Source organism: Cetorhinus maximus, chromosome 10, assembly GCF_964194155.1.
Source record: "Cetorhinus maximus chromosome 10, sCetMax3.hap1.1, whole genome shotgun sequence".
NCBI classification, from domain to species: domain Eukaryota; kingdom Metazoa; phylum Chordata; class Chondrichthyes; order Lamniformes; family Cetorhinidae; genus Cetorhinus; species Cetorhinus maximus.
In genome coordinates this window covers 12,600,481-12,617,516 of record NC_135888.1, presented here as the reverse complement: position 1 = coordinate 12,617,516, position 17,036 = coordinate 12,600,481, and the positions used below count along the sequence as shown (strand labels likewise).

Here is a 17,036-nt window from a genome sequence, read left to right as displayed (position 1 = left end):
AAAGAGAAAGTAACGGCGTTCCTGTCAATGTCAGTTGCACAGAGCAACTCCAAAAAAAATCACCGACCTGAGGTTGATTGACGCTGAGACGCGCCACTCAGAAGCGCTACAGCAGCCGCTACAAACTTTGGGCCAATCAGAATCGCGCTGGGGGGCGGAGCCAGCGCCGCGCTTTGCGGGAACTGATTGGCTAGGGGATCCAAGGGGGCGGGTCTCTTTTGGCGCGCTTTGACATTCTAAGGAAGTGCCTGGTATGGAGACATTCAGTAAAAGTTCATACAGCATGACAGGCTCACTCACCTTGATTGACATTAGCTTTATTATTGCTGAACTTCGCTCCACCAGGTGAAGTGAAACTTTCAGCAAGTTAAGTGGTCAGCAAAGACGTTAAGACACAACGAGTTAACCCAATTGCGTAAGTACTGTACCCAAACATTGGCAGTAAAATATGAAAGAGAGCGTCAGTTTATTTAATTCAAAATCTTTTGTCTGAGTATTAAATTGTTACTTAAAATGCACATTCTTTGGAAAATTTGAAAACTAGTTATTTTAAGGATCTAAGTAAACCCTCACATAGTTAAAGTGTCTGTTAAATCACAATGATTTCAGCACAGAAGGAGGCCATTCAGCCTGGCAAATCAGTGCTTACTCTCTGCAAGAGATACTTAGCTGGTCCCACTTCCCCCACCCTTTCCCCATAGTCCTGTAGTTGTTTTTTCTCTTCAGGTACTTATCCAATTCCCTTTCGAAAGCCACAATTGACTCTGCCTCCATTACCCTCTCAGACAGTGCATTATAGATTCTGAACGCTCACTGTGTAAAACATATTTTCTCATTTTGCCTTTGATTCTTTTACCAATCACCTTAAATCCGTGTCCACTGGTCCTCAACACTTCTGCTAATGGAAACAGTTTCTCCCGAGCGACTCTGTTCAGACCCCTCATGATTTTAAACACCTCTATCAAATCTCCTTTCAGCCTCCTGTTCTCTCTAGAAAGAACAACTCCAGCTTCTCTGACCTATGTAACTGAAGTCATTCATCCTTGGAATCATTCTCCTAAATTTTTTCTGTACCCTCTCTAAAGCCTTCATGTCCTCCCTCCTGATGACAATACTAACAGCACCTTGATAAAGAGTTCTGTTGCTAATGTGGTTTGGTACTTTCATAAACCTTGTGTGGATGCGGAGTTGCTCAGTTGAAGAACAACCTAGGAGTTCTTTCAGTATAATTGATGCTTAAATAACTCACTGGGGTACTGTTGTTTCTGCACTTTGAGTACTGTGACTAATAATAAAATTTGGGATGATAAATTCTGTCCACATTGGGATGTGCATTACAATAGTAAATATATTTAAGAAAATCAAATAATTAATAAAACAGATTTGTTAGCGTTAGGGGTTCAGAATATCATAAGCGGAGGACAAATAGGTTACTGAATGTCAGGATCCACTGTAACCATCTTAATGGCTGAAACATTATGTAGCCTGGGAATTTCAAAGTCTAGGGCCATGGTGACATTGTCCTGAAAATCCATTTAGACCCCAAACCAGTGAATCATATTCCTGGTACATAAGTGTGACATTCTAGTTCCTCAGCTCCTCAATATGCAGGAAGATTTAGTCAAAAAAAAAGTGGATAATAATGGTATTTGTTTTGAGAAATACATTGAGAAACACAGCCCGAAGGCTGAATTGCAATGTGACTTACATTGAAAAGTTCATATATAGACTAAGTAATCAGGTTAAAAATGTGCAAACGTAAAAAGTAACAAAAACAGACAAATAAATTCAGCAGGTAACAGGGAAGTGATGGACAGGATATTAAAGGAACTGTACTGTTGAATTAAAATTGTAGAAAAGTTACATACCAGTACCCATTCCAGTGAGCCTGTTCTATTTTAATTGGAGCTGCAGAATTTACTGGGACTGATGTCAAATAGACGATGGATGATCTAAACTACTTTATTTTCCAGGTTTAATTGAGCAGGTAAATTGCCTGCATCTTGGAGGTAATTTAAATCTTGGCTCGTTTCAATACACAAATAATATTTATAGGTTGAATGTTTTATTTGAAGTGGAAATACATCAGTGCAGTTTTTGCATTATCTTGTTTCTAACTCACTTTTTAATGCTCTTTTATTCAATGATTTTGAAATCCATCTGAAAATATGCAATAATTTACATTGTTTTATTATTGTTCAACCTCTTACATGGATACATTTAAAGTTAAGACTTTAGAAGGAAAGGAACAGAGGTATCAAATAAAGACTTACATTTATAAAGTATCTTATCACATTATTGAAACGTTTCAAAGCACTTTACAGATGTAATATGTTTTAGAGAGTGGATGTAAATCTGGTTTTAATTGAAGGGGGAATGTTGGTCAGGATATTAGGAGAACTTCCTGCTCATTTTCAAACAACGATGCATACTGAACCATCAGATAGAAGCTTATTTGTCTCTTTTGAAGGACACCATCTTTATCAACATTACTTCTCCCAATGTTGCATTGGTGTGCTAGCTTCAATTAGGCAAGTACACCTTGTGGGGCTTTAGCCTGCAACTTTCTGACACAGAGACAAGGATGCTAACAGTCGATTTGAGCTGATACATCATGTAAAAATTGACTGAAATCCATAAAATGTCATTCAGATTTACTATTTTATGTATAGATTTGTCAAAAAGTTATCAGCTAATGCAGCAATGTAAAATACACATAACTAGGCATATCAGTAACAAAAGGAGAGTTAAGATGTGGATATGACCAAGATAAACTCTCAAGTCTCAGAAATGGCAACAGATACTTTGCCACAGTTTTCTCGGAAGAGGCCACTAAAGAGGAAATGAGGAGTGTGAAAGTATTGAAGAGGAATATATAACATTAGTTAAGAAAGAAAGGAAAGAAATGCTAAACAACCTAGCCAAAGGTGAGGAGGACAAGACCCCAGATCCAGATGGATCGCACTCACAATACTGAAAGGAAGTAGAGGAGAAAGCTGAGGCACTAGTATCTATATATAAAAGTTAAATAGAAAAAAAAAATAGCTCAAAAGCAAGCAACAAATAAAATTCTTATCTGCAAAAAAAAAAAATTATAACAACAACTTGCATTTATATAGTGCCATCTCAGCCCACTTTGGAGGAGCGTAGTCAGACAAAATTTGACATCGAGCCATACAAGGTATTAGGACAGGTGACCGACGGCTTGGTCAAAGGTAGGCGTGAAAGAAGGATAGAGAGACAGAGAGGTTTAGGGAGTGAATTCCGGAGCTTAGGATCTAGGCACCCGAAGGCATAGCTGCCAGTGATGTAGAAATTGAAATCGGGATGTGCACAAGGTTAGAATTGGAGGGATGCAGAGATCTCAGAGGGTTGTAGAACTGGAGCTGGTTCCAGAGATAGGGAGGCAGTGAGGCCATAGATGGCTTTGAAAACCAGGATGAGAAAACTTTAAAACTGAGCTCCAGGGACATAAAAGTTAGTTAGATCAGGCAACAACTTCTAGGGGCAGAGAATATAATTTAAAAATGCACGCATTTCTAAAATCAAGATCATGCTTAACCAACCTTTTTTGACTTCAACAATAATAACTTGTATTTATATAGGGTCTTTAACATAATACAACATCCCAAAGCGCTTCACAGAGGCACTGTAAAACAAAATATGATGATGAGCCACATAAGGAGTTATTAAGGCGGATGGCTGGCCAAAGAGGTAGGTTTTAAGGTGTGCCTTAAAGGAAGAAAGCGAAGTAGAGAGGCATAGAAGTTTAGAGGGAATTCCAGAGCTTAGGGCCCAGGCAACTGAAGGTGCAACAACCTGTGGTGGAGCAAATAAAATGGGATTTCTCGAGAGGCCAGATTTGAACAGCACAAATTTGAGGTAGTTCATTTTGGTGGGAGGAATGAGGAGGCCACTTATTCCTTGAAAGGTAAGAAACTAATTGGGGTAGAGGATAAGTGGAGCATGAGAGGGCTTGTGTGGAGCATAAACAAGTTGGGCTGACTGGTCTATCTTCTGTGTGGTAATTTCTATGTCGTATTAATAAACTCTGCTGTGAGTTCTATTTGTAGTTACTTTGAATTAAACTTCTGGCAGTGATCTAGGGTCTCCAGAGATGATGGGCAGTAACTCAGTGCATTTGAGTGTAGCAGAAATTGTCAGTGGCTGACCTTATATTGTTATCAGTATGTGATTTTTCTTATTTTGATTTTAGGCAGCAGGAGGTGCTGATGGAGAAAAGCGCATTGGAACCACAACGGAGAGATGTTGGTGCCATCTCCAAATGCATCCAGAAGATTTCTAATAAGTCTCTGCAAAATGGAACAGTGCATACGGAACAGCCTTGTGCATTTACAGAGGGGCAGTATGTCTTATCCAGATGGACAGATGGGTTGGTCTACCTGGGAAAAATCAAGAAGGCATGGACATTTCTGACTAAAACAGTTTAAAAAATGCTGTGTTCTGTAAAATGCCTCGACATATATTTCTACATTTATGACTGTACTGCTGTTTTGTTTTTGTCCCCTACTGCCTTCTCGGGCTGTGAGGGCATGAGGACCCAGATTGTGTGAATCTCTGTAAACTCCTTAACCGGTTCGCCAACAGGTACACTTGGCCAATGCAGGAAAGAATGTGACCATCCCCAACCCAATTTCTCCCCCCCCAACCCAACAACACCAGGAGAAACTTGCGTGTGAACTGAAGTTGGGCTTGAGAGTCAAACCCTAGTTTCCCGATTGACAAACTCACTTTGTAGCTCCTGGCCCAATGTTATGGACTGTGTAATTACATTAGACAAGGGAAAAGAAACCCAGTGTTGAGAAAAAGCCAATCAGTTCTACAGAGTTCATCCCTGCAATAAATCCACTCCCTCATCATGGTCTCGAACTGTATTTTGAATAACTATTTTTTCAAATCTGGTTACCTTGTTTGAGAGATCATTCCAAACATTTAATATTCGTTGAGTAAAGATTGTTTTTCCTAGTCTCTGCTGTAAGTGTATTTTCCACTGATTTACTGATGTACTGATGGTACAATGAGTCTTTAAGAAAAAATGGTGGAGAAAGTAATGAAAATAATATTTTTAATAGAACGCATTGTGATTAGGATAAGATCTGTGTCATTAATTATTGCTCAAATATTAATCATGCATTTGGAACCGAGCTAATGAATTGGTTTTGTTGAAACTTTTCAGGTGAACAAGCATAAACGTAATTGTCTTTTAGTCTTTGAAGATAATTCCGAATTTTGGATTCTTTGGAAAGATATACAACATGGTGAGTACAATATTTAGTACTATTATGGACAGCTACATTATCATTACAGGATCATTCCGCCATTTTGAAAGGTCAATCTGCTGACTTTTCACAATAATCGATTCATTGGCTGGAATTTTTCAGCCTCCCCTGCCCCCCCCCCCACCCCAAGTGCGTTCCTCCGGGGCGGGGCAAGCGAGCCATTGAAATCTCTGTTCTCGTTGGCAGAACCAGAAGACCCCATCGGCGTGAGGGACTAGGAGGTTCCAGCCCCTCACTGATGTTAGTACTATATCTAACACTTTTATTTAAAAATAAATGAGAAAAGTAAAGAGGACCTGGATCGTATTTTGTTTGATTACATTACAGTTCCTCCCCACCCCGACCTTAAGGTACAGTATTACAGGTGCCAGAGGCCATTCTCCGAGTGCAAGCTGTTACGACCTGGTGAGAAGGGGTGATCTGGCTCCCCTCTATGCAACCTCCTCGGTTGATCACAACAAAGGTTTAAGTTTCTTTTTCATGAGGATATGCCTTTTCCAAATCAGAATGTACTTAACTATTTAAGCTGTGAGCAATAAAGAGCCAACCAAACAAGGTTTTCTTGAGGCGAAGAAAGAGCAAATTTATCAGCTGCTAAGCCCAAGAAAAATAATAAAAATGGGATGTCAAGCATTTGGCTCTCACGCAATTATTCAGACCTACACACAGACACAGGGGAGTTAGAGTCTAATGTAAAAAGGGTCGTCAAATACATGATTAAGTGTCCCTTGATAGTCCTGGTGGCATAGATTTTAAACGCTGCAGCCGATTTGGATTAGCTGGTTTCTTGGATGTGGTCAGATGTAGAAGATGTTGCAATTATGACGAGATCTCATTTTGCTGGTAGGTTTCTGGTAGAGTTGGCTTCTCGAACTTGTCAACACCCTTATTCCAAAAGAGACGGAGGGAGAGAGAGCAGCCTTCAGCCTGTTTCCTCTGCTGAAGAATTTCTTGACACCGCTTGTATCACCTGCAATCTCTCTCAAGTGGCAGGGCAGCCTTGACTTTAAATAGTTCACCCATTCTGTATTTCCAAGAGGTTTTGGCTGGGATTGCCTGTGGCAGCCATCATTTCAATATCCAGTATTTTGCATTTTTAATGCCCCTTCCTTAGACAGCTATGAGTTTTGATGGGTGTCTGGATCTTAGGAAATGTCTCTCTCTTCACACTCCCCTGAGGGTGACGTGTTTGTTTCTCACCTTCACTTTGGAATGTAGCTTTGCATTTTTAAGCAGTTTGTTCTGTCTCAGTTCAAATGGCAAATTTTCCAGTCAGTTGAAAGTTGAAAAATCATATTTTCAAAAACAAAGGGGCATAACCTCATGACGAAGGTTAGAGTGTAGATAACCTGTTCAAATGTGAAGGTTGTTGCATGTGTGCTCCTTATGTTACTTGCCCTCACATCCACTCACGTGAATTTTCCTGTCAGAGTTCATTGATAGCAGTCAGGACTGGGGACCCTTGTCTTTTTTCCCTCCTTTGTTTCCTCTTCTTGAGTTCTCTTTCTGAAGGCTGATCCTTGGTGATTATTTGTTGAGCCACAGGAAAGTGCCCCGACCTTTTACTGTGGACAAGGTGAGGAGACAGGTCCCCGGTCCACCTCAGGCGTAACAGGGATCAGACCCCAAACAATTGGCATTAATCTGATCCACACACTAGCTGTCTAGCTAACCGCAACCCCCGCCCCCCCTTAATTTAGGGACTCCAATTCTAGCGTTCTGATGTGATCTGATACAATGGACTGTGCATTTATGCATTATGCCTCTGGGAATCTGGAATATGTTTTAAACAAGAATTCCCCTCATCAAAATGAAATGATAATAAGGATTGTTATTCAGTTCAAGTGCTTTTCTGATATATTTAAGCTGTAATTAGTGACCGTGTGGTTTGCAAATAAAGTTCTTCCTTTGTTTTTGCCCTTTCCTGAAGGCAGTGATTCTTGCTAGGGCGTACAGTTCCATTGATAACGATAGCTCTCCACTACTTCTCCCAAGTGACCACTCCAAATTTGAACATAGAGAGTGAGTGTCAATGGGCTGTTTGAACATGAGGATGCGTCCCTGCTGAGCCAATCCACATCCTCGCCTGAAATTCACACACAAGTGCTATCTGACAGCGGTCAGTGGGGTAGATGTTGATTTGGTGCTCTGGTGTAAAACAGGTGATAATGAGTCGGCAGCCCATTTTGCAACTCTCAATTTTTATTGATTGTTGACTTTAATAGAGATAAACCTCGGGAGAGATGTATAACAGTCTGCTGATTCAATTTTGCAATATCACACAAAGTGAAGATCTGTCCTACCTGTGTTGCAATCAGGGGCAGAAGTCCTAGCTGAATTTTCCCCCTCCCTTTTCTGGGGAATTGAAGTCATTTGAAAGCTGTAGCCCTTGAACTAAATCAACATTATTTCACTCCTGTTTGTTTTTCTATTTTCTCTAATACTTGATTCTTTGTCCAAGATTTCCGCATTAAAAGCTTTTTCTTTGAACAGCTGGTGTTCCTGGAGAAGAGCCGAGGTGTAACATCTGCTCGGAGACAACGTCTACAGCACCTAATGAAATTTTGATTTGTGGCAAGTGCGGACTAGGTAAGAGGCTCTGTTAATAATCCCCTTTGAGAATGCTCAAGGCCAACTAAAGATATGTCTGAAAAGTGATTGGAAGCAATGTTACAACGGCAACCTGCTCTCCACAGAATGAAATTTCTATCTCACCCAGAACTTCATGAGCAGTGTCGGGGGTTTCCCGAGTGAGAGAGAAGACAATTTGGAGGATGCCAACCGATGCCATTTTTTGTGAATCTCCTAGAGCAATATTAGCAGGCGTTCAGAGCAGGCAATTTGGGCTGAGAAAGAGGCGTGACACCTGAACCCCTGCAACCCTCCATGCCATGCATTGCCAAGGAAGTTACAATGCAATTGAGAGGAATGAAACTGAAGCGAATCTATCTTTGTGATTGGCTAGCTACTGAGGTGATATAAACAAAACTGCTGGAGATACTCAGCAGGTCAGGCAGCATCTGTGGAGAGAAATAGAGTTAATGTTTTGATGAAAGGTCATCTGGACCTGAAATGTTAACTCTATTTTTTCTCCAACTCTATGCTGTCTGACCTGCTGAGTATCTCCAGCAGTTTTTGTTTTTATTTTAGATTTTCAACATCTGCTTTTGTACTAGCTTTTAAGGTACATCATCCAGCGATCTGAGAAACAGGCCCAGAGAAAACATAAGTTGATTAATAAATGATATATAGTATTCATCTCAGTCTAACATTTTGGATGTTTCATGATCTACCACTGTTGAAATGACATTAGTTGATGATTGGTTGCTGTAAGGTTCTAGGTAGACTCCAAGCCTGTTTGGAATTATAATTATCCCTTGCTGTGTGACGAATGGCAAATCGCCACCTGTTTGACATTATTTTCTAATGTATACATTTTGATGTAGAAAAGAATGTGATCAATTTATTACTTATTTGTAATAGCAAGCTGCAAGACAGTGAATATATCACTTCAGCAATAATGTTGGCTCTCTGTTGTGCTTTGTGCTTCACCTGTAAATGGCGTGATTAAGACCCCTTTCCTATAAATGCAGCCCCTGAGGTTTGTTGCACCCTAGTTGACATTGGTTCCAGCATTAACGAGGACTCTGTATAAAACATCCCTATAGTGCAGCCTAGCATTTTGTGTATTTGAGAGATACCATTGTGTCACTGAATCATAGGAATTACATTTCAGGAGGACATCCAACCCTTTCTGGCTGTGCTAGTCATTCAAACCCAGCTACTCACTCTGTTCTGCTCTTTCCCTGTGTTTTTTATGTTTTTCCTTTTTTAAATAGTTACCTAATTCTCTTTTCCGCAATGTTACAGTTTGTTCAATAACCATTCTTGGTACAGTTTTCCATTTTCTAATAACTCACTGTGTGGAAAAAGTTCATCTGAATTTCCCTCTTCACTCTATGTCCTCATGTGGCCCATTTTCCAACTGTGGGAAACAATGCTTCATTATTGCTATCACAAAACTGTTCATCGTACTGAAATTTTAGTTCCTGAAATTTACTCGTTACAAACTGTGGGCTCATATGTTGTACAATGAGCAGTGCCAGAGCAAAAAGTATTAATTTTGTAAAATGTTTCCGTTCAAATGCAAATCATATGACATAAGGAAGTTTAAAACAGATTGGAAATTCTTAGTATATCATATCATTTGAACCCATAAGAATTTATTTAATATCAACTATAGTCCTTTCATGTCCTTTTATTTTATGCAATTTTCTTCTCCTGTTTAAGTCCATATTGGAGGGTGTAGCTCTATGTATCTATGTACAATGTTCCTTTTTTACAAAGAACAAAGAAAGAACAAAGAAAAGTACAGCACAGGAACAGGCCCTTCGGCCCTCCAAGCCTGCGCCAATCATATTGCCCGTCAACTAAAACATTTTGCACTTCCGTATCCCTCTATTCCCATCCTATTCATGTATTTGTCAAGCTGCCTCTTAAACACCACTATCATACCTTCTTCCACCACCTCCTCTGGCAGCGAATTCCAGACACTCACTACCCTCTGCGTAAAAAAACTTGCCCTGCACATCTCCTCTATAGTTTTTTCCTCTCACCTTAAATCTATGTCCCCTAGTAATTGACTCTTCCACCCTGGGAAAAAGCTTCTGACTATCTACTATTCTCTGTCTGTCTGTCTGTCTCTCTCTCTCTCTCTCTCTCTCTCTCTCTCTCTGTACTCCTTCTGGAAACTAGCCCTTTCTTAGTGACTGCCAAATGCAGCTGGACCAAGAGTAGAAACTCAGAGTGTGCAGAATTGGACAAACTAACAATCCATACCAGTGCGTATCATAACCAATCGTAGACTCATACAGCGCAGAAGGAGACCATTGTCCTATTGTATTTATGAGGTCTCTTGGGGGAAAGCTACCCAATTAGTCCCATTCCTCAGCTCTTTTCCCATAGCCCTGGAAATGTTTCCTTTGCAAGGATTTATCCAATTTACTTTTAGACGGTTCTATTGAATCTGTTTCCACCACCCTCTCAGGCAGTACATTTCAAATCATAAACCAATGTTTCCTCCCTTCCCCTCTGGCTCTTTGACCAATTACCTTGAATCTGTCTCTCCTATCTGTCCATCTGGTTATCGACCTGCCTGCCATTGGAAACAATTTCTCCCCAATCACCCTGCAAAAATCCATTGTAATTTTGAACACCTCTATTAAACCTCCCCTTAACCTTCTTGGTTAGAAGGTGAACAATACCAGCTTCTCTAGTCTCTCCAGTAGCTATCCTTGACACTCTATTGACAGTCTTGTTATCTTGTATATTGAAAGAACGCTTTAACTGTTGAGGTGAGCTAACTGAACGTTCCTAACGTTTATGTCAGATGTCCTGATTTATATGGAGATGATAGACTAATCTTATCTGCTGAAGATTATTAAAGAAGACTAAAAGCTGTTTAGGAAAGCGTATTATTTTACCCTATTAATTATGTTGCATAAGTTCATATAGTATTTCTAAATTTACTAGTAAATTGGAGACAGTAATTTTGGAGCACACTAGCTATCCAATGTATTACTCAAGGGGAGGAAGAAATCTTTAGATTGAAGGAGGTTAATGCTTTATCTCCAAAGGAGCTGTTCTAAATTGAAAGTTACTAGATTAGGAAGCTGATTGTCAAGGTCGTATGTGAAATGAGTTGGGGCACTGTGAACAATGAGTCCACAGCTCAAATCTGCTCCTAATTCAGCACTAATCAGGACTAGATCAGTAATCTCATGTTGCTGGGATACAAAATGGAAAACATTACACTGATACAGGAAGGGGAGTTCTTCTGGGGCTGAGGATGAGGTACCTTGTTGAAGCGAGCTTTACTTTACAGCCAACAATTCCTTTTCTGAACTGGGAGTGCTCGGTGTTGACGCTGGGTACACGAAATGGAAAGTATTTCATTCCCAACACAAATACACTTCATCTTGATGAGCACAAAATTCACAAATGTTCCCATTTGTCTCCCAATGTTTTGATGAAGCTTGTTTACTTGCTGCAACTGCACTTTTATTTGGGCTACCGGAATGCAGATCATTTGTCTCTTGCTGTCAAATGTAGCATACATTCAATTTGAATATTAAAACTCTGTTTCTCTTTAGGTTACCATCAGCAATGCCATAATCCCAAAGTAGATAGCACAACAAATGCATCCACTTCACCATGGTTTTGTCGGCAGTGTATATTTGCTTTGGCTGTCAGGGTAAGAGTAGTTCTGGCTTAAGTAACTTATGTGTTTGGCCATCTTAAGGCAATGCTGTCTCTATGTTACTAAGACTACAAGTGCATGTTTATAAGATTATTCAGATTGTCTAACAGGTGATAAATAATTCTATATCATTCTGAAGGAAGAGTAATTATGAAGACCTGGTTAATATTTAGGATTCAGGGAAGGGTTTAAAACAACTGGTGTTAATTTACAAAACTCAAGAAAACTAATGTGGGACATGAGGAGAGGTCAGTAAGAAGTAAAGTTGTTAGCCACGCGTTATCGTGCATGCGCCCCAGGTGGTTTTCCATGACCCTCAGTGCATGAGTAATGGATTTCTCAACCTTGCAGAGATAATAACAGGACATGGAGCTGATGATGTGCATTTCGTAGCCCCTCACCGAGGAATCCGAATTGTGCCTGAGGATGTCACATCCTGAGGATGTCCCAAGGCATTTCCAAACCAATGGCCAAAAACTTCCCTGTGTTGAGCGGGTTGGACGGGAGCAGCGGGCGCAGAGCCGACCGCTGCCCGCAATTGACTGTGCGCCGCCATTTTATGTGGGCAGGGCCAGTAACGCTCAGCGCTACCTGTGCGGGCAGGGGGAGGAGGGTGAGTTGGGACCTGTGAATCTCCCTGAGGCGTGGAGCTGCCTCAAGGAGATTAAGTACATAATAAAAGTTTATAAATGATAAAGTTAAAAATTATTTAGACATGTCCCCTCATGTGACAGTGTCACATGAGCTGGGACATGTTTATGAATTGTGCAAAAATTAATTAATTACCTTATAAAACCTTCAGGAAACCTCATCCCGCCCGTGGATGAGGTTCCCGGAAAAACGTGAAGGCTGCTTGGGCTCTTCGCCTGCCCCCCGCCAACCTTAAGGTTAGACGGGCAGCGCTGTTAATTATCTAAATTACTTCCCTAATGGCCTTAATAGGCCTTTGATAATAGGCCACCTCCGGCACACACCCACCGAACGAAAGATCTAAATGACGCACAATGGCGTCTTGACACACGCCCAACATCATTTTGTGTGTCGGCGTGTCATTCCCGCCTCCGCACGCCGACAATATTCAGGCCAATCAATTACTCTTGAAGCGTCAGAGTCACTGTTGTTATTGAGGAAGATGGGGCAGGCAATGAGTGCAGAGCAAGGTCCCACAAACAGCAAATGAGATGAATGACTTTTCTTTAGTACCATTTGGATGAGGGGAGATGTTGGGCAGGAGAATGTCCTGTGTCTTTGAACTCTGAAAAACAATTATTGATGGTTCTTAGTGTAATCTTTATTTCCAGTAGGAAGAATCATCAGAACAAAATCTGAATGTTCACCTCCAAAACACAATCCTTAACTCTCCACCATTGACTCTGCACCCTGTTTCATGCCAGCTCCTTCATAGTTGTACAGAGTGATCCTAGTACTTAGAATTTCAAGTCTTAACACAATTTTGCTCTAATATTTAGTTTTTTTTCACTGACTAACAATTCCCCCATGGAATTGCTCACAGATAATTATAGGATACGCTGTCTTAAAAGGACAACCTGTTGTACCATGTCATGCACATCTATCATTCTGCCGCTAAGATGTTTGTCCATCCCACAAAGTTTAATTGCTGTGAATAGGCATGATCTGAGTTCTGTTAGGATTTCATTGCTGTCAGATATATCCTGAGTTCAAATACAGTCTAATTGCTATCCCTCTTTCTTCATGCTTGGTTTTTTAAAAAAATATTTCATTCACTGATTGGTTCTCCATCCATTCAGTTGTGATTTGGTGCTGTTTGGAGTAAATATCATATTTGCAAATCAGGTTCAAGTGTGCAACTTTAAAGTTAACCCATGCACCACCTGCGTGAAAAGGAAAGGGTCAATAAAAGACCAGATTTGCTGCAAATGGTAAATTGCTAAAAGGTTGCAAAAAAAATCTAAATTCACCCCCCACAAAAAAAAAGCTAAATGCAGAAACCCGCTTCTCAGACGGGGTGATTCACCCCCAGGCTGTTTCTGCCCTTGTGGTGGAGAGCCTGATGCAGAGGAGATTACCAGCATCTTGTATTCACCGGTAATTTTGAGATTGAGGGAACACATGGGGCAGGACTTTTAGTTTGGCGGGCACTTGCGATCGACGGGCCTGGGAGTGCCCGGGGAACAGACCCCCCCCCCACCCCCCCCACCACGATTTCACACTGGCTGGCCAATCAGCGGCTGGCCAACCGTGAAAGGCTCAGCGCTGCCAGGGTAGGTAGGGGGGGTGGGGAGGAGGGCGATTGCTGAAGTCAGCTCGGGCGGGGAGGAGCACTCACAGAAAGCTCCCGGAAGGCAGAGAGCTCTCTCAGGGAGCTGAAGAATTTAAATGCCAAAAATAAAGATTGTAAAAACCGGGAAAAAGTGCCCACGCATCAGAATCAGTCACCGGAACATATATCAAATGAAAATTGTGTGCAAAACATTTTTATTTTTAAAAAAATTAATATCGGAAACCTCATCCCGCCCTTGGATGAGGTTTCCTCAAAAACGTTGGACGGGCAGTGAAAAATCGCAGTTGATTAATATGTTAATAGCCTTAATAGGCCTGTTAATTGTTGGCGGGCGCACAGCCAACTCGCGCACGCACCCACCAACCGAAATATCGCACGAGTACGCGATGACGTCGGGACGCTCTATTTCACACTCGTACGTGTTGAGCGTGGACCCGCACACCGAGTGAAAAATTCTGCCCATGAGCTAGGGTTAGACACCTTCTGGTCAGTTTGGGGAATAACAGGCCGTGGAGAAAGATGCTGCAGCTTGGGTTGGTTTGGTAATTATCGATTTTCGATTTAGGCAGCAAGGAAAATACAACGCTCACTGTACTCATACTGAGCGACTGTTGATGTTCTAGTGGAGGATGTAATGAACACTGAGGTATTGTGATGCTGCTAAGTTAACACTGGATTGGTTTTTCTGTCTCTTTACCACAGAAAGGAGGCGCTTTGAAAAAGGGACCACTTGCCAAAGCTTTGCAGATCGTCAAACGAGTTTTGCCCTACAGTATGGATGAACTTAACTGGGATTCTCTGCATAGAACTAACCTACAGCAGTGTTACTGTTACTGTGGAGGACCTGGCGAGTAAGATTTGCAGCATAGAGTTTTAAAAAAATTCCACTCACCCCAAACCTCTCTTGACTTTTCTCCCACCATCTTGGGTGCCATATCCTAGTCCTTGACCAGTCACTAGGAGACATCTGAAGAGAGTAGCACAGGTAGATTTTACCTCAGATCTTTTGACCCTCCTCAACTGACTAACTGAGTAGTCAGAGCAGCCAGTACTGAGTGGTGTAGTGGTAATGTCACTGGACTGGTAATCCAGAGGCCCAGGCTAGTGCTGTTGGAATTTAAATTCAATTAATAAATTTGGAATATAAAGCTAGCCTCAGTAGTGGTGGCCATAAAACTATCATTGATTGTCGTAAAAACTCATCTGGTTCACCACCAGCCTTACCTGGTCTACATGTGACTCCAGACCCACAGTAATGTGGCTGATTCTTAACTACTCTCCGAAATTAGGCCACTCAGTTCAAGGGCGATTAGGGATGGGCAACAAACGCTGGCCTTGCCAGTGATGCATTTTAAAAAAAGATACAACTTGGATCTTGAGCTCACCACATGAGGAATCAAAAGCCTTTACCTGCATCCATCACTACCAATCTGAACCTTTGTGCACAGTAATGAAGGTGATTAGATAGGGAAGACCATTAAATGTAGTTTCACCTTGTTTCCAGCACTCTGCTTCTCTACAGTGGAAAATTGACAGACTAGTAAGGCCTTGCGGATGTTAGCATTGTGCTTAGACACTTTAACAATTCTCTATTTGTGTTAAAGATTTAGTGAATCATGACAGTTCTGCATACATTAGTACGGCAAACCCCCCTTAATGGACAAAGACACTGAACAACAAAGACCAGAAGATCCCTGATTTGTTCCTACTTTTGGTTGGGACAGGTACCGAGGTGCTGCATTTGGCCCTAGCTTAGAGAAGAACAGTCAGTCGGGATCACATTCCCGATTGTTTCCCCCGTGCCTGCTGCTAGAAAGATCTCCTAGAGTTTGTGGACTTCAGGGGACAGTGAGACATGCCTTGGCCATGATGCTTTTCATGGTTAATGAGCCTGCCAACACCAACCTCCTGGATTCATGTATGAAGAGTAGCCTCTTGGATGAGGTACTGGAGGGATGCTGGGAATATATCCAAGGAAGAATCTTCAAGGGGACAGATGGGGGAGAAGGGAAGGGTGCTCAACACATTCCTGAAAATCCCACTGTCATTAATTTTCAACAGGCGATACCAGCAAAATGTCATACAGGGGTCATGTGATCTTTAAGCCCGAACAACATATTTTAAAACGTCAGAATTCTTACTGTCTCGTTTTCAGTTTACTTTTGTTGTTAGAAATTATTTACAACTGATCATGTGGGGTATCAGCCAGGAAAGGTGAGAGTGTGCTGACCTGTTTCCTTGTAAACGTGCTGGTATTTCACGCTGATGTAAACTTGCTTCCTCTTACCTCCTCCACCAGGTGGTACCTGAAGATGCTTCAGTGCTGCAGATGTAAGCAGTGGTTTCACGAAGCCTGCACCCAGTGTCTGAGCGAGGCCATGATGTTTGGAGACAGGTCTGTTCACATTCAGTCATTTCCCTAATGCCAACGATGGACGACAAACTGTGTGGGGGTCGGGGGTGGGAAAGGGGGATAGAAGAGTGTCATTCTTTCACTCACTGCCATACTGCATTTGATAAGACTTGCAAATGACTTCACTATTCCCACATCAAATGCGATGTATTCTTCGCGTATCTGCCAGTTGCCTTTGGTGCTGACAGCAACACATGTGAGATTGGCATGTACGTATTTGCTTCAAAGTCACAAATGTGTCTTTTTTTTTCTCTCTCTTTTCTTGTTGTTACTTTTTTTTAAAATTGAATGACCAAATGTTTATTTCATACATATTTAATGAAAGTGGGGAGTGACACGCCCATTTTGTGAAGCACCAATGTGGCTAGAACAAGACTCTTCACAGTGCAGTGTGGAATTATCCCAGGACATGCCCTGATGTTGGGGGGATTGGGGGAGGGGAGGGACCAGCAGTACATCTACATCCATCCACCACCAGATCTAAAACGGCAAACCCAATTGTAGTCTCCTCAGCAGCTTTTGTATATAGTGGGCTGCCACATCACACAGTGGTTAGAGGAACCCCTTTGCCTGGGTAGTATCAGTGCCTTTGAGGATTACTGGTAGAGTACGTTATATTTATATTTACCCACTGATGGCAGTCTGTGAAAGGTCACTTTATTCCACATGTAGCTGGATAGGTTGCACACTGAATTTTGATAATAGGTTGCAGGTTAGTTGTAACATGATCCTATATCATCCTCTGGGGAAAATGAATAATTCATCCCTGCTATTGCTGAATCTGTTTATATTCAGTGTGAC

The 17,036-nt window shown here is 41.5% G+C and overlaps 1 protein-coding gene across 1 annotated transcript in view; it reads left to right on the top strand.

Annotated features, from left to right (window-relative positions):
* The first annotated feature begins 228 nt into the window (after positions 1–228).
* phf19 (PHD finger protein 19) overlaps positions 229–17,036 on the top strand; it is a 40,225-nt gene continuing 23,417 nt past the window's right edge. Inside the window, exons 1-7 of the mRNA XM_078549958.1 lie at positions 229–415; positions 4,217–4,421; positions 5,198–5,279; positions 7,794–7,889; positions 11,453–11,553; positions 14,525–14,673; positions 16,122–16,217. Of these exons, the coding sequence (XP_078406084.1) occupies positions 4,233–4,421; positions 5,198–5,279; positions 7,794–7,889; positions 11,453–11,553; positions 14,525–14,673; positions 16,122–16,217 (713 nt within the window). The 5' untranslated portion in view covers positions 229–415; positions 4,217–4,232. The remainder of the gene's footprint in view (positions 416–4,216; positions 4,422–5,197; positions 5,280–7,793; positions 7,890–11,452; positions 11,554–14,524; positions 14,674–16,121; positions 16,218–17,036) is intronic.